The 27,518-nt window shown below is 45.1% G+C and overlaps 2 protein-coding genes across 11 annotated transcripts; one reads left to right on the top strand and one right to left on the bottom strand.

The window, feature by feature from the left end:
* Nucleotides 1-230: 230 nt before the first annotated feature.
* On the bottom strand, nucleotides 231-18,889 carry ATG13 (autophagy related 13). Of its 9 annotated transcripts, XM_073658874.1 has the most exons (19): nucleotides 18,711-18,889; nucleotides 12,475-12,556; nucleotides 11,379-11,459; nucleotides 11,163-11,282; nucleotides 10,246-10,292; nucleotides 9,649-9,789; nucleotides 9,191-9,231; nucleotides 8,232-8,328; nucleotides 7,934-8,032; nucleotides 6,817-6,907; nucleotides 5,721-5,819; nucleotides 4,998-5,108; nucleotides 4,274-4,401; nucleotides 4,090-4,198; nucleotides 3,653-3,730; nucleotides 3,440-3,547; nucleotides 2,444-2,569; nucleotides 2,087-2,125; nucleotides 231-1,289 (listed from the first exon to the last, which is right to left on the bottom strand). In XM_073658874.1, the coding sequence occupies exons 2-19, from the start codon at nucleotides 12,541-12,543 to the stop codon at nucleotides 1,212-1,214; spliced, it is 1,662 nt and encodes a 553-aa protein (XP_073514975.1). In that variant the 5' UTR covers nucleotides 12,544-12,556; nucleotides 18,711-18,889; the 3' UTR covers nucleotides 231-1,211. The 9 variants fall into 9 exon arrangements, with proteins under 9 accessions (XP_073514975.1, XP_073514976.1, XP_073514977.1 ...); XM_073658875.1 differs by lacking the exon at nucleotides 2,087-2,125; XM_073658876.1 differs by lacking the exon at nucleotides 5,721-5,819.
* HARBI1 (harbinger transposase derived 1) lies at nucleotides 18,846-27,518 on the top strand. 2 transcript variants are annotated; one of them, XM_073658888.1, is made up of 3 exons: nucleotides 18,846-19,070; nucleotides 23,227-23,958; nucleotides 27,072-27,518. In XM_073658888.1, the coding sequence occupies exons 2-3, from the start codon at nucleotides 23,289-23,291 to the stop codon at nucleotides 27,443-27,445; spliced, it is 1,044 nt and encodes a 347-aa protein (XP_073514989.1). In that variant the 5' UTR covers nucleotides 18,846-19,070; nucleotides 23,227-23,288; the 3' UTR covers nucleotides 27,446-27,518. The 2 variants fall into 2 exon arrangements, with proteins under 2 accessions (XP_073514989.1, XP_073514988.1); XM_073658887.1 differs by having other exon boundaries at nucleotides 19,003-19,091.

The raw sequence follows: 27,518 nt of genomic DNA, 5'->3' as shown, positions 1-27,518 counted from the left end.
TGTGGCCCTTGGAAATATATCTTGCAAACCAAGATGCAATAAATCTCCCCTGACTGCAATTCACACAAAGCAAGACTGACTGCGTCACTTCTGCTCAATAATCGACCAAAGACAATAACGTTGTGAACCAATCTCTTATGTCGGATTAGTTCTTCGCCTCCTCCGAGCTCTCCTGGAAAGGCCGAAACAGAAAAAGATGAAGTGACCGACAAAACACAAAGACAGCGCCGTCCTTGGAAATACATATATTTTATAATACACATCTGGATCTCATCTTTCATTAGTGCTGGATTTCCTTCTGGGGGACGAACTGGGAGGGGGTGGGGTAGCAGCAATAAACCCTCCGCAGACTATTAGTAGACATCATCGCCTAACGCTTTGTAGCCATTGCCTACGGAGAACCCGCGAGCCTCCTACTATGAAGATATGAAGCGCCCTGCCTAGTGTTAGAACATGTTGAGGAGCAGGTCGGAGCCGTCTGCAGAGCCCATACAGATAGAAGCGGATCATAGTTCTGCGGTAATTACACCTTTTTACTAATCAGGGGCAGCAGTGAGTTAAGAGAGCGCGAGGGCTTGGTGGTCGGAGCCCGCGTGATCAGAGGCCGGCTGATCAGAGACCGCGTAATTGTAGGCCGGCTGATCAGAGGCTAGGCTGGGCGATCAGAGGCCGCGTATTCAGAGGACGGTTGATCGGAGGCCACGTGATGTCTAGGAACATTTGTGACCATTAGACAATGGCGGCCACAGAATAACGTAAAAGAAACCCCATGAGTTGGTGACAGGTAAGACGTGCGGGGGTAACCGTATGACAGCGGCGCTGAGCTTACGAACGCACGTGGCCCACATGGGGCATGTAAGGTGCAGGGTAGCCGGGCAGTCTCTATCCTGATATACAGCATTATATTTACAGTCATTCTCGACACCTCGCTTTACCATCGTTCTCAGAGACGTTCAAGTCCACGAGTATAAATCCAAGTCCCTGATCATAGGACAACCACATCCATCATCCCAAAGGTCCTGTACAGATAGCAAGCTGCTCTACAGGAGTGCCTGACAGAAGTCCGCAGACAGACTGCTTCTGGAAATGAGAATTACGAGTAGGGTCACAACAAAAACAAAAAAACAAAAAAAAATGGCCTGAGTTTGGAAAGAGCAGGACTGGGCGAACTGGAGACCCTCCGAATCCTCCAGGCAGAGTCCTCCGGCGTCTTACTGCAGGGATTCAACGAAGGCATCAAACTCCTCCATGTTTTTTTCATGCATGGCCAACTTTTCCGGCAGAGAATCCTATGGAGAGGAGACAGAGGGGAGATTTAGGGGACTGGCAAAGGGATTAGTAGACAATTTTTTATTTTATGCCCCTTTTTAATGTAAAAAAAAAACAAACAAAGCAAACAAGAGGACGATGGCTCTAGTGGATCCCAGATTACTTTCTAATCCTTCGAGGCTAAGCTCCCCTCATGTTTTTGCCTAATAAAACTTCACATTAACCCTTTGTAAAATGGCTGCATGTAACGCCGTTGCCAAGTCGCAAATGTCTGATTGCGGCACACGGCAGCATTCACACCGATGTATTTCCAGTCTGTTTATAGTCCATGATCGCTCTGAATGAAAGTGCACGAGCGATTTCTCACATAGATTATCGAAAAAATATTCACAGCCTGCGCCAGTTCTGTCCGTTTTACGCCACTTTTATTTGCAACTCTGTCCGTGATGCAATCTGACACATGCAGTGTTTAATGCAATTATTTACGCCAAAGCCACACGTGGATCCCGCAAGATGGAAACGCAATAGTCCTTTTCTTATTTTTTTTTGCCTCTACAGGCTCAAAAAAAAAAACAACAACACATAAACTACAACAAAAATGGTGTGTGATTCCAGGGATGAAATCTATTTGCCACCAGTACATAGTGGACATGTTGGCGGATCAGGTCGGTGTAAGTGCCCTCATATGTGGAGTCACCTCTGCTTTTTTAGTAACCTTCTAAGTTTACATTTTTTGGCATACGTCTGTCTCAGAGAAGCCCATGGGGACAATGTATGTCCTACATGGGTAAAAACGTGAGTAGGAACAGGGCCTTACTTGTGCATCGCTTGTGATCAGTTGCTGGTGAGGTCTGCCCTATAGTAAAAGTAACACCATATGTTAAATCATCGTGGAGATAAGGACCGTGTAAGACGAACACCACTCAATAAATTGTACCAGCAGTTACATCTGATACGTGATGACACTAATAAAAGCCGATTCACAATGTGCCTTCGATCGGTAAGTCTGCGCTGGGTGTCCTCGATGCTGCGGTGCGGGGCGCAAGAGATGCCCTCAGACTCGGGAGCGACCCCGCCGGCCCAGAAATTAGATCCTGACAACTCTGACAGCCGAGTATCAGGAGGAAACAGTCCTCTATCTAACATGCATAACCTTAATAAAACCATTTCTCACCAAGTCTTCGGCCATGGACTGGATGGCAATGTCGATAGAGAGGCTGCTCAGCTGAGGGGGGTTCTGAAACTCGCGGTAGAAGGTCCCCACGTCCATTGGAAGATCATCTTTAGAAAAGGCCGGTCGCTGCAAAAAAACAAAGAATTTGCATTATCATAAATGAAATTTCTTACAGTAGATCCACTGGACAGAGGACAAATATCTTGGGCCCTAACGATCACTGGTATGGGAGTGCTAAGTGCACTATTGTAGTGAGATGATTGACGGCACAGTGTCATTGGTCTATTCAAAGATCAACACAGCCAGTAATCAATGGGATCCCAGCGGATCGGACCTTCAGTGATTTGCAAGATATCCACTATTCTAATGACAGATAAGAACTTAGGATGTCATCAACATCAGATCGGTTGGCGTCCGACACCCAGCGGCCCCACAGTTAGCAGGCAGAACAGCACAGCTGCTCACACCGTGTCATGGCTGCTACACAGTATAAGGAGTTGTATATTGTCTACATCTGGCTGCTGAGGGTGGGGATATTGGTTGTCGGACCCCCACCGATCTGGCAGTGATGACCTATCCTCAGGGCGCAGTCAGACGACCGTATAAATCAGACCGCAATGCACGGATTGGCCGGCGGGTCTCCGAACCCGAGCGTGACAGCTTCATAGAAATATATGTCTGCCGGACAGTCTGTGCACTATGGTCCGATCTATACGGTCGTCTGACTGCGCCCTAAGGGTAAGTCACTAATATCACAGTACGGGAAGAAATATTAAATATTCATCTGACATTATAATTTACTGTGCGGCAGGGAGTAGATACAAGGAGCAGCACATGGCAGCGGGCGCGCAGTGTACGGAATGGTGGTGCCAAGATCAACCAGTAGTGAAGTAGGTAATAACAGATGTGAGCCGGTTACAAGAAGCCACAAAAGAATATGGACTCACGGATGACTTGCATTGGTTTACTTTTGCTTGTCAGGCAAGGGCCACTTACAAAGTCCACCATGACGAAATCATCCTGGGGCACGTCGTTGCTGGAGCAGGAGCTCAGCAGGCTGCGGGCATCTGGCGAAACCTCCACCGGCGTCTCAGGACAGACCACCTGGAACGGAAACACCTATTGCATCAGGAGAAAACATGTACACCCATCCTCATCAAGTGACATACTGGTAGCACTAAGTGACACGGGTCAGTGATCCGGACGTACCATGGGGTCGGTGTCCTCTACATCTGTCTGTCTGGGTGCAAATACAGCAAATGGTATATCTGTGCTGGCGTACGTGACCTGCGAATAGACCAAAGAAGTTCATGTCTCATTACAGCGACGGCGTGTGATCTACAGGGATTGTCTGTATGACTAATACTCGCCCCTTTAAGCAGCTGTCCTGGGCCCTGCTGGTCTCGTTTACTTCCGGGCAGCCGATCACAAGATGTCTAGGCACCTGACCGCTGCAGCCAATCTCTGCTCAGAGAGGTCATGTGCTTAGGCATATTAAGGTTGCTAGGAAGTAAAGGAAGAAACCCATGCACTAGAGCCGTGGCGGCTGAAAGGGGATGATTCCTTTTGGAAAAAAAAAATTCATATACTGGACAAACCCTTTAAGACCAGCACATACTCCATCTATTAAAACTGCGCTCACTCACCTGAGGGGAAGGTTTGTCCACGAAGGCCCCAACTTTGCGTGTGAATAGGATATTTGGGGAGGCGCTCCTCCCCGCGGTGCTGCTGCCGGACGGGATGTCGGCTTCCTCACTGCGTAGAAGAATTAATGTGAAATCGGGCACGTTGGGGTAGGAAGGCCAGTGGACATACAGGCCGAGGACCTACCTGCTGGAGGTGGTGCCAGGTACGTGTGATGGAGAGGTCAGAGGCGCTCTGTCGTGATCGGCTTGGGTGCCGTGTGCAGGATGGGCCGTAATATTGGGCAACCCCCCGTCCTTTCCCGGCACCATCATCTATTAAGAGAATCAACATCAGAGTTAAATACCAGGACGTTGGCGTCACATCCTCAGCTCTTACCATAGTGAACAACCGCGAACCACTCCACTGACGTATATAGAGGATGGGGACCCCTGGGAATCGGCCAAAGAGGGTTACTAGACCCCTACATCTGCACTATCTACTCATCAAGCAGGGACAGACAGAAAGTAGCCGGTGACAGAGGTGAAAAGCCACCTCTCTATATGGCCAGGGAAAAGTCACGGGGATTGTATAGGAGGAGAATGGTTATTCCACTAATTAATCACATGACCCTGGGGGGCGTTAGGATAGTAAAGCATCTCGGGTCCAGTCTACCCAGCTTACTACTTATCTTTCTGCACTTGGGCTGTTGATACATCTGTCGGCTTCCAACCGCAGCGCAAATCCAGAATCAATACAAAGTTCCCATAGAAATGTATTATCCCCCAGATTTGGATTTCGAAGAGTATTGGCCTCCATTTAATACAGTTACCCCCATCGGATTCCCATCCTCCCTATAAACCTGCGAGGCCGAGCATCCACAAGTCCTACTCCTGTGCATTACGCCCGCTCCTCCTGCGCGGAGGAGTACCTGATGAGGGAGGGCAGCACTCGCTCCAGCCGCCAAGGCCACAGGGTAGCCCAGGTCTGAGGATCCAGCTCCAAGGACAGCTGGCTGGTAAGAAAGGCGAGAGCTGTACAGCTGGAAAGCGAGAGAAGGTAAGAAACGGAAGAAAGGAAAAGCAAGATTAATAAGCAATTATCACCCTCCATTAGCTCGGATATAGGCAGCGATTGTGGGTAGGACTCTCAAATTACAGAAACAGAAGTGGGGGATGTTAGATCGGCGCGGGTCCTACACCCCAGCCCCCTACAGATCCCCCGAACATAGGACTTGTGTCCTTGTTATGGCAATGGGTCGGAGACTTAGGAGGAGTTGAACGTTGTGGCAACTTGTGCCCGTGTTGTTCATGCCTATGACACTGAACAGGGTGATCGGCCATCTTTGTCAGTGTCAAAGACTTGAATGGCGCGGCGAGACGCATGCATGACCTGCTGCAACAGATTTATCGATCGTCTGCAGGTAAATGTGAGATATGAGATGAAGGAGCAATGTGCTCGGTAATGTGCAATGGGCCCATTCATGTTAGTGACTGGTGCTGGGGCCAGATCTCCATCCCTATGGGCAGTCGTCATTACTTTTACCCCTTTTTTATTCTGATATAGCTCGACCTCGGGTTATTATTTCCCCTTTTCCTCCTGCCCGTTACTGACACACAGGCTCACACAATACACATGCCTATATGGGACTCACTTGGTGAGGGAACGTCAGTCCCACCGTCAGGACCCTGTGGGAGTCCGTGACCACAGGGGTGGCTGTCTGACACTGTGCCTTACTGAGCGTGAACACACACTATGCACAATGAGCCAGAGAGAAACAGACAGACAGAAAGAGAGAGCAGACAGGTGAGACTGGACTGCAGATATCAGGCTTCATTTTAATGATCCTGCCTTTTAACATAACATTTTTAGGTCCAAAACCCCATGGTGATTATTTTTTATATACATCTTCACTGCATTCGACACTCCATTTTTCTGATGCAGAGCTCCTAATCTCCTGCATATATTTAGTTTTAATAAACATTTTGGCTGCTGCAGCCACCAATAGAGGGAGCTCCCTGTACATTGTGCAATATATAAAACATTATGCAGTAAGCTGCCCCTAGTGGTGCCTGCTGGAAGTCAGCATGTCATCCTTAAAGGGGTTGTCCACGACTTATATACTGATGACCTATCCTACCCAATCCTTACGATAGGTTGTTAATATCAGATTGGTGGGGGGCCGACACCAGGCACCCCCCCCCCCTCACTGATCAGCTGTGCTGTGTACAGAGTACAGCTTCGCGCACTGTGTAGTGGCCGTCTTCGGTACTGCAGCTCATCTCCTATTAAAGTGAATGTGATCTGAGCGGCAGTACCGAGAACGGCCACAACACAATGTATGGAGCTCATCCACCGAGGACCCTGTTAACAGTTTATCGGTGGAGATGCCGAGTGTCAGACCCCCACTGGTCTACTATTGACGAACAATCATCAAAGTCCTGGACATCTCCTTTAAATCTATGTCCATACAGGGGATTTAGAGCTCTGTATCAGGAAAACTGAGCTCCGACTACAACCAAGATATATTAAGAAATTAGTTTAGAACAGAATTTTGAACCTATTTAGATAAATCATGCTGAAAGTTGGACATTCACTTCTCCACGTTGGCTTAAAACACCTCCCTGTATAAATATACATATTAACAAGACACCATTTATCACAGTGAAATTAAGTCTTCTCCTTTGTTTTGTGGGTGATGCAATGGTATAATGAGCACCTGGCCGTGGTGCGGAGCAACGTGTGCTTACCTGTGATGGGGGGGAGGTAGAGAAGGACGTGGCACAGACATCCTGGGAATCCTCCACATGTGGGTATACAGCTCCTGGCTCCTCCGTTGCCCTGTAAGGAAATATTAAAACAAAACCCATGCAAAAGAATGATCACAGAGCAGTATACAGTGCTTCACCTATCAACAAGACGTGTGCGAAGACAGCGATGCCTCAAACATGGGGGCAGATACGGAAGGGTAGAAGATATGGAGGACCTAGACGAAGATCATTGAATGGATCTGCAGCTTCGGTAGGGGGTTGACCAGTCTTAGCCATTTATGATGAGATATACTTCATATGACTGATCGGTGCAGGCTCCTGAAGTCATCGGTCCTGTATACCCAGTCACATGCTTGTCAGCTGGAGCATGAAGAGGTGGCCGCGGATGGGCAGAGCTCCCCTCATTCACTTCTATGGAAGTCTTAGGAACAGGCATGTTTTCTAACTCTCATAGAAGTGAATGGAGAGAACAGTGCAGATATCAGTCATTCAATATTGCAGCTGCAGCCATCTCACTAGAATGAAGGACCTGGGAGTGTGAATACTATCTTGGGTTTAGTGTACCAGCTTTCTCCTGAGAGCATCTGATCACATTTTTTGCCTATATAAAAGAGTATAATATATTATATATAAACTGGATCTGATGCCCGTAGGCGTAAGCTGGTAAACTAATCCCAAGCCAAGCTTTTGTGACAGGTTCCCAAAATACATAGAACCCCTGATGAAGCCTTGATACAAGTATATTAACAGAGCAGACCTCACAATCAGGGACAAACCTTCCATTTATTTATGCAGGGCAAAGATAAAAGTCAATCTAGTAACAGAGATCCCGATTTTAAAGAGACACGCACATATTTCCATCCGAATAAAAATGACTGGCATTTGAATGTTTCAGTAGAGACAAATTGAAGGCTCTATCAGGAAAGTTAGTATGAAAGTTCAGGAAAGTTAGTATGAAAGTTCAGGAAAGTTAGCGTGAATCACAACACATGTCCTAATGGTTATCGCGTGTTCACAAGATGTGTGTCATCTGCAGAGACTGAGCTGATGTCCTGTGTGGCTATGGACGGTGTGTGCATGCTGCCTGTGTCCTCACCTGTAGTTGCAGGGATGCATGTGTGAGGTGCTGGGGAAAGGTCGGTCAACAAAATGATCAATAATAATCCCCATGATGGGCTGGGTCCTTTCATACTGCCTGCAATGCAACAAACACATTGATGTTATTGAGCTGCTGGGCCTAGGTGTCCTAGAGGATGTGTTCATTGGGGTATTGGTATAGTAATCAGAATAATGAAAGTGTGATCGAGGTGTATGACAGTGCACTGAGCTGGTTTATAAGTGTATCTGTGAATAATGCCTCTGGATAACTCCACACCTTTGGTGCTCAGGCTTACCGAGTGGACATGAAGGCCAGATTGGTTCTGTAAGCACAAGTCAAAGTGAGCGTCCCTATGGGCGTCCCCACCGTGCCGACACGTACTGCCTGAAACCCTGCAAAAGGCACACAGAAATGAGGAATGATCGCGCTTATGATTACATACCTTGGATGATCATAGAAAACAGCTAAATCACAACTAGACAGAAAAGGGGCTTAGCTATCCAAATAAGCAGCCAGCCCCCTTTACATACAGCTCCAGTCACATGCCATTATAGGAAACGCTGTCTAGTGCTGGACAGAAACCGGACGAGGATCTGCTGAGACCCAAGTGAGCGGATGATGAAGAATTTCATCCAATTAAATGTTGTTTAATCGTCAGGTGATTGGCAGCTTATTTATATTGCCCGATAATCAGGAAACGAGCGTTTTAAAAAACGATAATCGGCCGGTGTAAATGCACACAAAAGGTACGTTGCATAACTTGCTCATTTAACTTCATCATTTTTTTGCAGTAAAATAGAGAGTAGCTCAAAATTTCACCATCCTGCGGCAAAAGTTTCCTGGATATGGTCTGAAGCATTGTAGGAAAAAGGATTAAATATTTTTTGGATACACCTGAGAATGTCACGATTTTAAGATGTTAGAATAAAGCTTACTATTTTATTTTGGAAAATAGCTGGAGCATCACTTTCTGCAGCCAAAGTTTTGGCACAAGATATGAGCACAAAGTAAGCCAACCAAGGGGTGGTATAAGGAGGTGAGAAGTGCCAGTGTGATAAATTTGGCGTCTGGTCTAATTTGGGACAATAACAATGAATCTGCCCCCAAGTGACTATTTTGTATTTATTAATCCTTTAAAACAAGTGACCCAGCTTCACTGTGAATGAAACGGGCAATCATACAAAGAGGGAATGATTGACCAGATCTGCTCGAAAGTCGGCACTTGCCACAGCTACACAGCAGCGGATAGATTACCTTCTTTAAGTCCTAAGAGCTGAACGTCTCCAAAATAAATCCTAAAAGGATTAAAAGAAAAATATGTTAAACACTTGAAATATAAGAAAAACTACACAGTGCCATTGGGTGGATAGACGGGGAGGTCCAGATGGATGTCGCTGCTAGCTAAATTTGCAGCTGAGAAGTGGTCTGGAAATGCATTAGGGGCGTGATACATTGATCACATGGACACACCCCCAATGCACTTCCAGGCTAATTTGCATGTGGCTTCAAATCTTGATTTTATAGCTCTGACACAACGGATCATTACTAGACAGGTATCCTTTTTATTGTTGTACTAGGACCTATACAAACTATACCAACTAGTTTCCAATGGTAAAATCATACTAACAAGTTACCTCTAAGAAGAATATATTATCAAGCATTCAAAAAAAAGTCTAATAATCTAAAAAGTGTAATAGATGTGAGGTACAGACCTGTAGAGAATGACATATTCATGTCCTTGCTTCCTGGACAGCCTGTAAGCGGGGGTCACCCGAGTGACTGCAAGTAATGACTTCAGTAGTAATGACAGCCGATTATATACAGTATAGGAGACTTTGATGTCCCGGTCACACCTACAACCAAGATAGAAAAAAGAAATATATATTTTGCAAATTAAAGCAAGACAGATCACAGAAAAACAAGGTTACTGCTAGTGCTTGGTCTATGTACCCGATGAGAACGTTCTACTTCAATGATTTTATCTGTGCACATCTGCTTCACCGCGATACTGCAATCAATCACCTCCCCCTATAGATGCAAATAAACCCTACATACAGTGAGGATATGACACATGATATTGTCTCACTGAGCCATCTGCTGAGGACTAGTCATATCTAATAATACTGCACATCGTCACAGGAATAGGAGCAATTTTATTTTTCCCATGCACAAACACTGAGCTAAATGATAAAGATCTGGTTCTGGTATATAAAATAAAATAAAAAAAATAAGTGGAGCAAATTCTTTAGTAGAGGAATACATTTTCTCACTTCTCAAGAACAGGAAAAATTAAAAAGGTTTACACTAACTTTTCGTTCATTTCCAGACACCAAACTTCCAGCTCCATGGAGTCTCCCTGCAAAATAAAAGTCAGATGTGAGCGCGGAAAGGGGACAGGCCTGAACCCCTGCACTGCTGGGAGGGTTTGCATCCAGTCTGGACTATCATGTCCCCTAGACAGCGAGGACTTCAGGCCGGTACATTACAACAAACCCTCAGCAGGACGGAGGATTAGTACAGATGACGGGTTCTGGCTTTACTGGATGCACAGTAGCAAGCGCTCGGTTATGAGGTTTCTTGTGAGCTAAACTTTCAAGGGTATTCCTGTAAGAAGGTGGTATCAACTGTCCACAGGACAGGTGATAGGTTCCAGATCACCGATGGTCCGATCTCCACAGATTGCGGCCTGTATGAATGGAGCAGAGGTTGAGGGTCCGCAGTGACACTCAGGTCATTCTCTATATGTTTGACCTCCGTTCCATTCAAGCAGAGGACAGAAGCTCAGGGGGGCTCAGCGGTTAACTCCCCACTTATCTAGAAGTTATCACCTATACTATGGATGGGTTCTCACCCCTTTATGTAACAGTGGAGAGAAGAATAAGAGTAGGGGCAATTTTTTTTTCTTTGCTCCCCCAAACTTCTTGTTAGTATAAACCTGTCAGATGAGACATTTGGAGGTATAATTACAGGGATTTTCTTATCTCAGAAACAAATACCTGTAAATATCAAACACCTGATCTGGCACTTATTTTGGGGGCAGGATTTTCCCATCTGATAAGACATGTAGTGGTGGTCCCGTAAGTGGGATCTGAACCTCTATGACATATACTGAATATGTGCCATCAGACAGTAAAAACAATTAAAAGGCTAAAAGAGAATGTTCAGTTTTATTAATTTTCGCTTGGATGAAGCCGTCCCTTGTGCCTCATACACATTAGTCTCCTACCTCGGAGGTCTTCAGGGAGATCTCCACACACATGGAGCGCCCCACGGCTGGCAGCTGGCCTGAAAGCGCTTTCTTGGCTTCTTGCGTCACCTCGGGGATGTCTTTTATCGCCAAATTAAACTGCAAAAATCAGGACAGTTAATGCACATTCACGTATAAAATATGTATGTGACGAGACGCCGCAGTAAAAAAAAAAAAAAAAAAAAAAGCACTTACCCAGTCTGAACCTGTCGGAGAGGAAGACGAACGAGTGCAAATCTTATCTCCAAGCCGGGCTTGTACGATGACCTGCACTGCCTGTGAATGAAGACATTGCTAATGAACGCTGCAGCAAGAAAAGTGAAGATGACATTTCCCACTATATGTTACACAGCGAACAGAACCTTTCACTTTTATTAACATTTCCATCTACGATCAGATCCAAAGAGATCTGGAAAACAGAGGAGATTGTATAGATTTGAGGATCTGTATGATTGTGGTGCACATGGGGATCTGTGAGAGACCAGGAAAATCTATTTCAACACCTTTAACCCCTTTAACCCTTCATCATTGTATTTGTACGACTATCAGCCTGTGGTTAAGCTTCAAACGAGATCATTAATTTCCCTATATATTGATGTATTGCACTATGGCATAGCAGGTTCAAGTTCCCTGGGAAGACTACAAACTAAAAGGTACAAAATAGTCACAAATTAAAAAAAAAAAAAACAACACATAAAAGTTTGATCCACCCACTTTCTCCCAAATGCAAAAATGGATTAAAAAAAACAAACACATGTAATATTACCACGTCCATAAAAGTTTGATCTCTAAAAACATCAAATTAATTAACCAACACTGTGAAGGACGTAAAGTAAAAAAAAAACAAAAAAAAAAGGGCAGTCTCCCAAGGCTGTCACTCACCCGACGATCAACCCAAATGCTTGTCAGGTGAAATTATTAAGTTTGTTTAAAGACCAACGATCTCAGCAGCACATCACTCTGTGTAAACAGCATGTGCTGCCGAGGACTATGGTATGTTATGTGCACACAACAATCGTATGTATGTATGTATGTGCATTTAATGGCCACGATCGTTTAGTGTAAATGCAAGGTTACATCACCCATCGTCGGCTTATTCTGCAACAAAAATTTGGGACAATGTTAAGCCGTCCTATTTGAAGCCATATTTCAAGACTATACCAACCAAAAAAAAAAAGTGTCAAACACTAAACAAAGGTAGGGCAAGGAACGTCAGGTTTTGGGGGTTTTTATCCCAAAATTCTGGGCCATTCATCAGCGTAAAGCTCCCCTGTTTTGTTTCGTTTTCTACCTTTAATGCAAAGAATTTGACAAACTTGTCCAAGTCCTTCCGGTCCTGAGGGCTGAGGTCGGAATCCATTGTGTCTGGAGACCTGTAGAAACGAGAATAAATGATTAATAGTGTGTGAGGAAGAAAAGCAGAAGACGACGAGAGATGTCGGGTCTGACCGGTGCCGCGCGGCATCATGGCTCCGTCACTTCATGCAAGATTAATCATTTCACAGAATCTAACACCAAAAATTCCAATTTTCTGGTTGATGAGAAAGGAAAACAAGCAAAGTCCTCATGGGGTAAAGATTTTCTCACAAGCAGTATTTTATCACCTATCCACAGGGCACAAGAGAAAAGTCTGGGGGCCCCAGAAATCACTACAATGGGGGCCGCAAGCCCTTTTTTTTTTTTCCTGTCAGACCAAAGACAACAAAAGTGATATCAGGTCTTGCAGTAATAATAACTGGGGGATTTGGGGAAAAAATGGTCACTTTGGAAAAACCTTGAGGCCACAATCCCATCTGCAACAACTCTGCATTTTTTCTGCAGGTGCCGACACCTGCATTTTTCCCTTTTTGATGCATATTTTAGTGCAGAAACGCTGGGATTCTTCTCTTTAAGAAGCAATTGTGTTTATTACATGCATTTTGTTTCCAGGTTCCTCATAGAAGCATCTTTAAACGCAGTTCACAGCAGCAAAGAGATTTCACTAAATCACGTCCACTTTGCGCGAAGCAATTTTTTTTTTTTTTTTGCACAAAAAAAAAGAAATGCAATGGAAAAAAAAACCGCAGCATTTACACTACATGGGAACATGGCCTTAATGTCCTAAGCACACTTTTTTCTCATCCTTCACACAGATGACCATAGGGTCAATGGTGCTACCATTAGCAGGTAGATGTTAAACATAAAGATTGTTAACTCCTCCACCCAGCCATACCCTTCCTGCAGGCATGAAGCTAATCAGTCTTAGCTCAGCGTCTGTAGGAGGCAGACCGCCCTGCTTAGCCGGCCCAACTAGGATTTTATTACCTTTCTTTCCCTTTAGGGCTGACATGATCTCCCCAATATCCCACTCAGAGGAGGCCGAACCAAACTGCCCTAAATTAGGAAGACAGAGAGGTCCAGCAGAGCACAACCCCCTGCAACCCATCATCTATAGAGGCACCCATCAAGGAGACATCCAAGAACAGAAGGCACTGCAAGGAGCAAAAGCCGGAAGTCACTGCATCTCTACCCATTTCCAGGGAAAGCACTGGCAAACCTACCACCCTGGTAGAAAGTAACCACAGGGCGCCCATATCTGCTCCACGTGATGAAAAACTGGTAAAAAAAAAAAGGGATTCCTGATGTTCTTATCAGGATGAAGGATTGAGAGGCTAGGCAGAGCAGACTTGGGGGCAGGGGGTGTCTGTAGTCACTAATTAAAGCTAAGTGGCGCCTAAGGGTCACTTTTCATGATCCGCACTAACTAGAGCATTACACGGAGGGACTAATAACAAGACTACAGCTCAAAGGCAGACGCTTTCCTTCTGAGGGGGGATTTACGATGCCATGCTCAGCTTTTTGAAGCCATCTGTGCCATCCTCAGCAGTTTCTTGCAGTGTACCCCTGGGGAGCAGCAGAATCTGAATATTCAGTTATATAAGCTCAAAGTCATCTCCCGGAAGGCACCTGACAAATTAATGAATGCTTATGAATCCCCTGTACTTGCAGCACTTAAAACTTCACCTATATCCGGAGGCCGTACAGGCTGCACCCACAGACGATCAGCTCTGCACCAAATTGTACTATTTTAAAAGAATTTCTTTCTGCATCTAAAGCAGATTCAGCTCCAAAATCTGCATCAAGAACCACTTCAGATACTCTTTAATGATCTCAATGGGAAAAAGTCCCCAAAAGGTGCAGTTTTCATCTCCCCAATTTTTTTTTTTTTCAAGCATCTCCCATTTAAAAATAGGAAGCTAATTTAAAGATTATTCAGAGGTTTTTGTGCAGAAATCAGCTCCAAAATCCTCATAAAAAACCCTCTGTATGAACATCCCCAGATCAATGATGAGCAGCAGTATGGACTCTGTATTGGTAGCCGTAGTATATGTCATATTTGGAAATTTTGCTCCTTAGGCCACGGCCCCATTATCAGTATTCGGTCAGTATTTTCTCTCAGGAGTGGGAGCCAAAACCAGGAGTGGGTGATAAATGCAGAATTGGTGACTTGTTTCTATTATACCTTTTCTCTGTTTCTCACCTGGTTTTGGCTCCCACTCCTGAGAAAAAATACTGACCGAATACTGATAGTGGAGCCGTGGCCTAAGACTATTACTGGTACATGTTTTATCGTTGAAAAACGATGCAGGAGAAAATCGGAAGTGTGAATAAAGCCTAAACCCTCATTACAATGGCCCCCTGACCAGTGCAATTTGCAGTTATCACCAAGCGATACATCTGGTTAGTTCTCCTATTTCCCGTGAAAACATTATCTGGGACTTGTCTATCCCAATATCAGACCAGTTGGTGTGTACCTCCCAGCAGCGCTACCAATGAGCTGTTCAGAGGGTGGAGGTGCTCCAGCATGGGCTATGCCCTTCATGGTAATTAGAAGCCACTCGGTACATTTTGTAGCATCAGTCTTGATACTTGGTTGTTGTCTGCAACACCAAACAACTATTACTAAAAGACAAGGGAAGGACCCCAAAGATGTATTGATAAAGGTCTATCCAGGACTGGGTAAAAAACTTCTGCTAATGGACCATCCATATAGACAGCTGCTGCTCCGAGGGAGGAAAGACCCCTGTGGTGTGCATTTGAGTAATTTTGATACTGGAACCTCATGTACAGAAGGAATTGCCTGGAAGATCTGTGGCTGACGGTAATTCAAGAAGGCTGCGGTGGTCCAAAATGACCATGAAAAATGGGGCAGGGATGTGGCCATCCAGGAGAATCACGACGATCGGGCAGAGCCATGGCCATCCAGGAGGAGCACGACGATCGGGCAGGGCCATGGCCATCCAGGAGGAGCATGACGATCGGGCAGGGCCATGGCCATCCAGGAGGAGCATGACGATCGGGCAGGGCCATGGCCATCCAGCAGGACCATGTTGAACTTTTGATGTCACCCAATATGTGATTGCTTTGCAACAGATCACAGCAGATCTTAAAAGTGTAATCCAGTGTCTCTCACTTCTACTTTAGGAGGTGAGCTGTACCAGCGACCTGGCATCTGCTCATGCTTGCGGAAGTGATCAGCACTGTATTATCCCTTCAAAGGAATATTCCCCAAAAAACATGTTATTCCCATCCATCATATACAGTGGTGGCCAAAAGTATTGGCACCCCTGTAATTCTGTCTGATAACTCAGTTTCTTCCTGAAAATGATTGCAATCACAAATTCTTTGGTCTTATTCTCTTCATTTAATTTGCTTGCAAGGAAAAAAAACACAAAAGAGAATGAAGCAAAAATCAAATCATTGATCATTTCACACAAAACTCCAAAAATGGGCCGGACAAAAGTATTGGCACCCTCAGCCTAATACTTGGTTGCACAACCTTTAGCCAAAATAACTGCGAACAACCGCTTCCGGTAACCATCAATGAGTTTCTTACAATGCTCTGCTGGAATTGCAGACCATTCTTCTTTGGCAAACTGCTCCAGGTCCCTGATATTTGAAGGGGGCCTTCTCCAAACTGCCATTTTGAGATCTCTCCACAGGTGTTCTATGGGATTCAGGTCTGGACTCATTGCTGGCCACCTTAGAAGTCTCCAGTGCTTTCTCTCAAACCATTTTATAGTGCTTTTGGAAGTGTGCTTTGGGTCATTGTCCTGCTGGAAGACCCATGACCTCTGAGGGAGACCCAGCTTTCTCACACTGGGCCCTACATTATGCTGCAAAATTTGTTGGTAGTCTTCAGACTTCATAAAGCCATGCACACGGTCAAGCAGTCCAGTGCCAGAGGCAGCAAAGCAACCCCAAAACATCAGGGAACCTCCGCCATGTTTGACTGTAGGGACCGTGTTCTTTTCTTTGAATGCCTCTTTTTTTTCCCTGTACACTCTATGTTGATGCTTTTTCCCAAAAAGCTCGACTTTTGTCTCATCTGACCAGAGAACATTCTTACAAAACGTTTTAGGCTTTCTCGGGTAAGCTTTGGCAAACTCCAGCCTGGCTTTTTTATGTCTCGGGGTAAGAAGTGGGGTCTTCCTGGGTATCCTACCATACAGTCCCTTTTCATTCAGACGCCGACGGATAGTACGGGTTGACACTGTTGTACCCTCGGACTGCAGGGCAGCTTGAACTTGTTTGGATGTTAGTCGAGGTTCTTTATCCACCATCCGCACAATCTTGCGTTGAAATCTCTCGTCAATTTTTCTTTTCCGTCCACATCTAGGAAGGTTAGCCACAGTGCCATGGGCTTTACACTTCTTGATGACACTGCGCACGGAAGACACAGGAACATTCAGGTCTTTGGAGATGGACTTGTAGCCTTGAGATTGCTCATGCTTCCTCACAATTTGGTTTCTCAAGTCCTCAGACAGTTCTTTGGTCTTCTTTCTTTTCTCCATGCTCAATGTGGTCACACAAGGACACAGGGCAGAGGTTGAGTCAACTTTAATCCATGTTAACTGGCTGCAAGTGTGATTTAGTTATTGCCAACACCTGTTAGGTGCCACAGGTAAGTTACAGGTGCTGTTAATTACACTATTTAGAGAAGCATCACATGATTTTTCAAACAGTGCCAATACTTTTGTCCACCCCCTTTTTTTAGGTTTGGTGTGGAATTATATCCAATTTGGCTTTAGGGCAATTCTTTTTGTGTTTTTTTTTATTGAAGACAAATTAAATGAAGAGAATAATACCAAAGAATTTGTGATTGCAATCATTTTCAGGAAGAAACTGAGTATTATCTGACAGAATTGCAGGGGTGCCAATACTTTTGGCCACCACTGTAGGGGATAACTTACTGATTGCTGTTGATCTCATCAATCAGACCCCCGGCGATCCTGAGCTCTGCAGCATAGTCTTGAATGCTGTGTAGGTGCCCATGCTCGACCTCTGCTCCATTCATTGTCTATGGGATTATCGATGTAAATACTTTTATGCCCAAAAATGACAAAAGTATTCTAGGAGTGAAACCTTTATTGACTAACCAGAAGAATTATGTTTGCAGCTTTCAGAGCACAGAAGCTCCTTCTTCAGGCAGGTTTACAAAATCTATGGGAGTGTTGTAAGGCGAGTGCAGCGCTTGCTCCGCTATTCCCTGCAGTCTCATAGACGATGATTATAATAATAATCTTTTTATTTATATAGCGCCAACATATTCCGCAGCGCTTTACAATTCAGACAATTTACAGGCAGACATTATGGGCTCTGTCCCCATTTGGGGCTCACAATCTAGATTCCCTATCAGTCTTTGGAGTGTGGGAGGAAACCGGAGAACCAAGAGGAAACCCACGCAAACACGGGGAGAACATACAAACTCCTTGCAGATGTAGTCCTTGGTGGGATTTGAACCCAGGACCCCAGCGCTGCAAGGCTGCAATGCTAACCACTGAGCCACCATACAGTGCTAACCACTGATCCACCGTGCTGCATTCAGGACTCTGAGCGCAGGATCGCTACGGGTCCCAGTGATCGGCCTCCAGCAAGTAGCAAATTATTCTTTTTTTTTTAAGCAATAACCTTTCAAAATAATCAGCACTGACTTACGAGGCTGAACAGTATAAGACGAAAATAAGGGAGGGATGCATGAATAAAAGTGGTTGCTCAAAATAAAAAAAAAGGCTTCTTTCATCCACAAATAGCGCCACCCCTGCCTACAGGTTGTGTCTGGTGTTACAGCTCAACCCTTTTCAGTTCACCAGAGCTGAGCTGTGATACCAGACCCGACCTACAGCCACGGGTGGCGCAGTTCTTGAAAGAAAGCGGCCATTCAACCCTGCTCCCCCCAGAAACATCACCAAGTCCCCGTGTCGGGCTGATTCACACAGTCGGACCGTCTCTAGTCCGTTTTGTCTCGGTCTGACGGCGGATCACAGCAGATATTATATATTACATTATGGAAAAATCTGAGTGAGGCCGTAATAACGATGAGGAAACCTGATCACAAGGTGGAGGATCCCTCTAATATAATCACTATGACATACACACACACATATATATATATATATATATATATATATATATATATATATATATATGACACTTTGTAGCTTTCCCCTTTAATGGTCATTTATGGTCAGCTCACCCCCTGCTCACCTCCGGCTGACGCTTCTTCTATGAGGACAGCTCCAGCCCCTTCTGTCCCCGGTCCCGGCTCTCCTTCTCCCCTTCCCTCACGTCCCCGGTCCGACGCTCGGAGCCGCCATTACTGTTTGTGTTTTGCTCTGTCTGCGCGGAGAGCTCATCTGCGATTTCTCAGCCGCACATTCCACACACAGAAAAACCCACCCCCTACAACCCAATTCCCCCTCACCCCGGCAGCACCATCTTACGACAGCCTAATTTTCACCAGGAATGAAGATATTTTTTTTTTTCTGGCTGCGTCATGTTCTGGGGATGTGGAATCTGCAGCCGCCAACAACAAGACTGACTGCACAGTCTGCACTGAGCGCTGAGGTACGGAAAGCACGAAATTCGGTAAATGCCTGATTCTCTGGGGACCCGGGGCTCCTGCTTCACCGGAGGCGGCTGCTCTGCTCAGCTACATAGCTTCTGTGGGGAATTTATATAAAACTAGAGACCTGGGAAGGAATAATGCACAGCAACCAATCACAATCCAGCTTCTATTTTTCAGAGGCTTTATGGAGAATGAAAGCTGCAACCTAATTGGTTGCTAATGGCAACAGCACAATCTTTCTTTTGCGCTTCCCTCTGCGGCTAATTTTCATTTTTTCCTCCTCTTCTTCCAGGAGTCGTAACTTTTTAATATTTCCATCAACATTGGGGCTTGTTTTTACGGCAGGAGTTGCAGTTGTGAATGATACAATTCACTTTACTATCTAATGTAGTGATAGCCGGGAAAACGTGATTCCACGGAGCTTAGTGCCACTGATGACGTTGCGTCCTGGCATATCTGCTCAGGAGTGTGCGGGACACCTGCAGGGCTTTGGCCGAGGTCGTGGGGATGCAACGTCATCAGCATCGGTAACCTCTCTATGCAGAAGTGATGGACTTCGATGATGTCGCGTCCCACGTACCTGCACAAATGTCACGTGACCATTTATTAAGATACCTGCGGATGAGGTGTGCAACCTGGCAGACATTGATAGAAGTGGAGTACCATGGAGGGGGGATTGCTGAATTCTCTGGGGCTGCAAAATTTTGCCCCGTCACCCACCGCCACTTCTTCTAGGAGGGGTGCAGTAAAGATACGACAAACAGCTGACGATCTTGATGAGCTTTAACATTCAGGTCAGTGCCACAGGTTCCTATGCAGAGCGCAGGTGAGTTTGTCATCGGCTGTTGCGCTGTGCATAGGTAGCGACCTAGATAACAATTTTCGCATCCTATGTAACTGTCTATGCAGAGCACAACAACTGATGACAAACTCACCCTTGATTGCTGCGCTCTGCATAGGCAGCGACTCAGATGACAAAGGTTATCCTGTGCTTCCCCTGTGTCTCCTCCTATTTGTCATTTTTTGAGAGAAGAGAAAAATAGCTGCCCCAAATGTAAAAAAAAAAAAGTGTCCCCTGTGCAAAAAAAAAATGCAAACAAAAACGAACTTTAGGTTTTTACATAATTTTTCTAATCCTATCTAGGCTGAGGAGTAATGGTTAAGGTTAGGGATCGTGCTATTGTTAGGGTTGGGTTTAGGGCTAGGATAATAAAATATTTAAAAATAATAGAAAGTGTATTTAACAACGTATAACTTTTTAAGTTTTATATCTAATGGTCCACGGGTGAGAAGTGCGAAAAATTGGTTTTCCTCTGGTGCTAGCAACCCACGCCTGCGCTGCTGAAAAACGCTTAGAAAGGGTATTCTGGTAAGAAGAACAGGTAATAAGTATTAGATTGGTGGGGGGGGCCATCCACTGAGACCACCACTGATGAATGGAGTGAAAGTTGATCATGACCATTGTTGCTTCATTCATTCTCTGTGGGACCCTGGTGGTAGATATATTTTTTTACCTAAATTTGAGTTGAGCAAAGACATTTGTGCTTCACTGTCCAGACCGGGCCTCCTTGGCATCCAGACTAGGGCAGACGTAACTTCTGTGACCAGCGACGTCATAACATCATGGGGCCAAGTAAGCACAAGAGGTACCCAGGATGGCGGATGCAGGGCAGTCCAGCCCAGGGCTGTAGAGTTGGTAAGCCAAACTTCCGACTCCTCAATTTCCTTGACACCAACTCTGACTCCACGACTCCGACTCCCTCATACACGGCTCATGTTTTAAGTGATAAATTTACTGTAGCACAGATTCATCTCAGCTAAAAGTCTAGACCCTGAGATCAGGAATAGGACAGACATTTTTATAGGACATTTCATAACTTTCCCAAATTCTTATGAAAAAAATATTCCCCACAAACTGCATTGAACTACTGTACCCAATTTATTATTTATTTTAGGAGTTTAGGTTTTATACCGACTCCGATTCTGACTCCACCAAAATGGACTCCTACTCCACAGCCCTGGTCCAGCCACATATGGAGGACCACACTGGACACCGGACCAGTGAAATGCAAATCTTTTTGCTCAACTCCAATTTAAAAGGAATCTATCACCTACAAAAAACACTATTTACCTGCATACATAGTGATAATCTGCCGGTTAATAGCATTTATATCATGCCTGCCTTACTGGAGGAGCAGCTACAGGGAGAAAATGAAGTTTTATTCTCTCTGCAGCCACTGACTTCCAGATATTGGAGCGTTGCTGTCAGTCAATGTGCTGAGGAGATCACATTGTATAGTGATTGGCGACTGTAACCGCTCTGCCCCGATGACTGGAAGCGAGCGGCTGCAGGGAGGATAGAACTTTTGCATTTCTCCTTGCAGCTTAAACTTATACAAAGGCATCAGGTGCAAATACCAGAAATGACTGGACAGTAAATGGACCCCATATTTCCTAATAGCTTCTCGTAGAGCACCCCCCATCTCTCTCAATCCTCCGGCAATGAAATTCCTTACCTCCCACCCCTGGGACCTGCACCTATCGCTTTCCATTCACTTTTATGGCAGTTGCGAAATTAGCTGAGGAAGGGCGCTGGACATTTTATAGATCTTCTCTACAAATCTTGCATAAAACACCACCACTATCCTCAGCAAGGCCCCATTTTTGGAATTGGCTCCAGTCCTTGCTTTAAAGGTGGCAAAGAGCCCCACTAACCCATGTGAACTTATGGTAGCCCTGTCCTGGGAGGCGTATAGGGGCTATTATTGTTCCATTTCATGTTATGGAAGTAATATCTCCTACATGCAGCCCAGGGACAGAGCGCGGGGCCTGACCGGTGTGATGTGGTTATTATATGGTATTTCGCCTGGCAAAATGGTGGCGATATATCGGCCATGGAAATAGTAGACCGTCATTGGATTTCCACCCCTGTCAGTGATCGGATATGTTTCTCTCTCTAAATCTCGCCTTAATTTATATGTCAATAACAGGCGCTGAGGGAAAAAAGACATAAAAGCGTCTGCTGCATTCGACCCACGATCACAAAGATCGATCACATTTAATATATCAAGTCTGAGGCGTCTGTGGACACTAAGAGCAGAAGGGAAGGGTCTCTGACCGTATCCTATGGCTGGCAGCATTATCACAGGGGAATCGCTGGGTGCGACAAGGACGGCGCAGCGACGTTGTTCACGCGGCATCAAGTCACATGACGAAAAATTGTTGTGCATTTTGTCTTAAAATTTATCCAACTTTTCGGCAGCATGGTGCAAGCGATTGGGGTCACAAGGTGATCCCCAAGATACTGTGAGAAGCAAGTCAGAAAAATCCAAGTGGTTCCAACTGTTTGCGATTTGCTTGTCATGGGTCCTTTCGGGTCACAATATGACCCCATTCACTTTCCAAGTGCGATGAAATTGCGAAATTCCCATTTTTACAACATTCATTGGGTGGTAAATATTTTTGGGGTGAGAAAATATTCAGAAAAGAAAATTGTGTCGCCATTTTCTGAGATTAGTAAGGTTTATTGATACAGATTTTGGGGTACATAGGACATTTGTATCGTAATTTTGTTTGGCGATGAATAAATAGAATTTTTTTAACTTATGTTTTCAATCATTTTAGATTTTGATGTTTTTTTTGGACGCGACGATGCTAGATATGATTTTTTTTTTCCTTTCGTTATTGTTGAAGTGAGAGATGATTAAAACCGTTTATATTTTTTAAAACATTTTTCTTTAATTTTTACTTTATTTTAGTCCTTCTAGTGGAAACCTGCGATTTAACAACCTTTACTATATACTGCAGCATACAGGGAAATCGCGGTTCTCATATGGAGCCCAGCCTGTGGCTCTACTTCATGGGAGGACCAAGATGGCAGCTACGCCATGGTAACCCATCGGTTCTTTATAATCGTGCCAATGGTGTTATTTAATATTTAATTGGTTGATCCGCAGTGATCGGAGGGCACTCCTGTTGCTGCAGTGATAGGTGGATGTCAGCTGTGTAACGCAGCCAGTACCTGCCTGGTATGAAGCTGGATTCTAACTTTGCTTTGCCGGCATTGTTGCGTTACGTCTCGACCACGTTCATCATTAGATGTAAATCGCAGGTGAATGCTTTCTTATGACCGTCGTCTTTCTCTTCTTCTTTCAGGTAGCCTCCCTATGTCGTAGCCCAGGATACCCGTGACATCTGATGGTCTTTGTAGCTTGGCTATGGCTATTCCTATAACTGTCCTGGATTGTGACCTCCTGCTTTACGGCCGCGGACACCGCACCTTGGACCGATTTCGCCTGGATGACGTTTCCAATGAGTACTTGGTTACTACATATGGCTTCCCCCGGCCATTCATCGACTACCTGGTTGAACTTTTGGGTGCCAGCCTATCCCGGCCGACTCAGCGATCCCGTGCCATCAGCCCTGAGACTCAGATCATGGCGGCTCTAGGATTTTACACCTCCGGTTCATTCCAGACCCGCATGGGAGACACGATTGGGATCAGCCAGGCTTCCATGAGTCGATGTGTGACCAATGTCACCGACGCCCTGGTGGAGAGAGCCTCGCAGTTCATCTGTTTTCCCCAGGAGGAAGTGTCGGTGCAGAAGCTGAAGGATGACTTCTACGGCCTGGCGGGGGTCCCGGGTGTGCTGGGAGTGGTGGACTGCATGCATGTGACCATTAAAGCCCCCAATGCTGAGGACTTGTCATATATAAACAGGAAGGGCTTGCACTCTTTAAATTGCCTTCTGGTATGTGACACTCAGGGGGTCCTTCTCTGGGCCGAAACCCACCGACCCGGCAGCGCCCAGGATGATCTGGTTCTCCACCAGTCCAACCTTTCCTGTCTGTTTGAGACGAAAATGCACAAAGAAGGTTGGATGCTGGGTATGTTCCCATCACGTGTCTGCAGCTATACGTTATATACCCCAGGACTAATAGCTCCTACTTATGCCACAGTGTAGTCACACAGCTGCCTATAGGATCCCATGTTATCCCCTTTGCTCTCCCTCATACAACTGTATGTCATAGGGTGCAGAGCTGCATAACCCAGCCGACATCTGCCTGTAACAGCAGCGACCCAGCTCTGATCGCTGCTGTTTAATCCCTAAATGTCACAATAGCTGGTGCACACAGAGCAATTACTGGTGCCGGTGGGTTACAATAGCCGCTGAGAGCTAGCTGGTGCCCCCATAGCTGCTCTATTGGCCCCTCTATGATGCCCAGCCTGCCTGGATTACATAGGAAAACGTTAATTTAACTACAGTTGTGCTCAAAAGTTTACATACATCCGCAGAATTTTTCCTTTCTTGGTCTTGTTTCAGAGAATATGAATGATAACAAAAAACCCTTTTTCTCCACTCATGGTTATTGGTTGGGTGAAGCCATTTATTGTCAAACTACTGTGTTTTCTCTTTTTATATCTTAATGACAACCAAAAACATCCAAATGACCCTGATCAAAAGTTCACATACCCCAGTTCTTAATACCGTGTATTGCCCCCTCTAACATCAATGACAGCTTGAAGTCTTTTGTGGTAGTTGTGGATGAGGTTCTTTATTTTCTCAGATGGTAAAGCTGCCCATTCTTCTTGGCAAAAAGCCTCCAGTTCCTGTAAATTCCTGGGCTGTCTCGCATGAACTGCGCGCTTGAGATCTCCCCAGAGTGGCTCAATGATATTGAGGTCAGGAGACTGAGATGGCCACTCCAGAACCTTCACTTTGTGCTGCTGTAGCCAATGACAGGTCGACTTGGCCTTGTGTTTTAGATCGTTGTCATGTTGGAACATCCCAGTACGTCCCATGCGCAGCTTCCGGGCTGATGAGTGCAAATTTGCCTCCAGTATTAGCTGATAACGTGCTGAATTCATCTTTCCTTCAACTTTTACAAAGTTTCCTGTGCCTTTGTAGCTCACACATCCCCAAAACATCAGCGATCCACCTCCGTGCTTTACTGTAGGAATGGTGTTCCTTTCATCATAGGCCTTGCTGACCTCTCTCCAAATGTAACGTTTACGGTTGTGGCCAAAAAGTTCAATTTTGGTCTCATCACTCCAAATTACCTTGTTCCAGAAGTTTTGAGGCTTGTCTCTGTGCTGTTTGACATATTGTAGGTGAGATACTTTGTGGCATTTGCGCAGTTATGGCTTTCTTCTGGCGACTCGACCATGCAGCCCATTTTTCTTCAAGTGCCTCCTTATTGTGCATCTTGAAACAGCCACACCGCTAGTTTTCAGAGAGTCCTGAATTTCAGCTGATGTGATTTGTGGGTTTTTCTTTGCATCCCGAACAATTTTCTTGCCAGTTGTGGTCAAAATTTTTGTTGGTCTACCTGACCGTGGTTTGGTTTTTACAGAGCCCCTGATTTTCCATTTGTTAATCACAATTTGAACGCTGCCGACTGGCATTATCAATATCTTTTTGTATCCCTTTCCTGTGTTATACAGTTTGTAGATCTGTTGACAATTCTTTTGCTTTCCCCATGACTCACAATCCAGAAACGTCAGTGGCTGGATGAAAGATGCAAGAGTTTGTCTGGATCCCAGAAACTCACTCAGCTTTTATGCACACCGGTGAGGATCTTACCTTTAGTAGCCATTCAAACCCATTTGTGTCACATTCTGTGCATGTTATCAGGCCAAAATCACCAGGGTATGTGAACTTTTGATCAGGGTCATTTGGATGTTTTTGGTTGTCATTAAGATTTAAAAAGAGAAAACACAGTAGTTTGACAATAAATGGCTTCACCCAACCAATAACCATGAGTGGAGAAAAAGTTTTTTTGTTATCATTCATATTCTCTGAAACAAGACCAAGAAAGGAAAAATTCTGCCGGGGTATGTAAACTTTTGAGCACAACTGTATTTACTGACTGCAATTAGACAATGTCAAGATCAGGTTCCCTAATGAAGTAAAATTAATAAATAAATTACACATATATATCATTTTTTGTGACTAATATAAAATATATATTACATTTTTTTTTCTATTTTACATATATATGTAGTAAAAAAAAGATGTATGTTTTAGTCGACCCCCTTTTCTCAGGATAACTTGAAGAAATTATAAAGCACACCGCAGCTGTAAAATCAGTTAAACTCTTTGATAGACGCCATATTTTAGTCTTTTGGGGTGTTTTTTTTTGTCAGCCGCATTTCCACACAAAGGCAATAAAAAGCGATCAAAACGTCGGTATGGAAGAAAAAAAAGTCAGCTGTCCATACAAATAGTGCGAGCGCTCACCGCTCCTTCGGCAGAAAAAGAAATGTTACGGGTCTCAGAAAATGGAGAAACAAACCGCGTTTGTTTTTGTTTTTTTTTTTTACAAACTTCTGAATCTTTTTTTCAACCATTAAGATAATAAAATAAACTATACAAGTTTTGTATCGCCGGGTCATTTTTACCGTACAACAAATGCCACAAAACTCCCCCAAAAAACAGTCTCAGAATTGCTTTTTTTTCCACCATTTCATTTCTCTCATTGATTTCTCGTTCTTCAGTACATTATAGGGTAAAGCGAATGGGGGGGGGATCCAAAACTACAACTCGTCCTGCAAATAACAGGTCCTCATACGGATGTGGAGGTGCAAAAAAAATGGTTATGGCTCTTCAAAAAGAAGGAAAAAAAAGTGCAAAAAACCCCAAAACCTCCAGACACAAAGTGGTTAATGAAAGCCTATATATAGAGAGAGAGAGCGCAGTGCAAGTGTTTAGTCCTGGTTTCCACACGTCGCTTTATTCCTTCCAGCGAGGTATAGGGTCTGCGCAGGGGGACTAGGCGCTCGGGACACCGGTCCCATAGCTTTCTATGGGAATGCTCCTATTCATCAGTTGTTTGCACCGGATCGGTTTTACACTTTGTGCCGCAGTCTCTGATGGGCCGTAGACGCCGGACATCTTTGCATCTGGCTGTTCGGCCACAATCGACCCCTCCGTATAAATAATTGAGTCTTCGATATATTCTGGGGGGATAACGTTCTTCTCGTGTTTTGTCTCTATCAGCGGACAGCGCTTTCCACCTCCGGCCTTGGCTGATGACTCCGGTGCAAATCCCTGAGAGCCCCCAGGAGTACAGATACAACATGGCGCACTCCAACACTCACAACGTCATGGAGCGCGCGCAGCAGGCGCTCCGTCACCGCTTCCGCTGCCTGGATGGATCGCGCGCCACCTTGCAGTACTCCCCCGAGAAGTCGTCGCAGATCATCCTGGCCTGCTGCATCCTGCACAACATCGCGCTTCAGCACGGCCTAGATATCTGGTGTGATCCTGGACCTTGCTCCATGGAGACTGAAGACGACTGTAATAACATGGAGGCCGAGGAGACGGAGGCTCATCGAATGAGACATGAACTAGTCCTAAACCATTTCACCTAGAGAGGAGCACAAATCCGATCAAAGGAGAAACATTGCATTAAAATACACCTTTACCTATGGAAATCTGCGGCTC

Source organism: Phyllobates terribilis, unplaced genomic scaffold (assembly GCF_046119375.1).
Source record: "Phyllobates terribilis strain yellow unplaced genomic scaffold, ASM4611937v1 Scaffold_13__5_contigs__length_258822181, whole genome shotgun sequence".
Taxonomy (NCBI): Eukaryota; Metazoa; Chordata; class Amphibia; order Anura; family Dendrobatidae; genus Phyllobates; species Phyllobates terribilis.
This window is presented reverse-complemented; position numbering and strand designations above follow the sequence as displayed.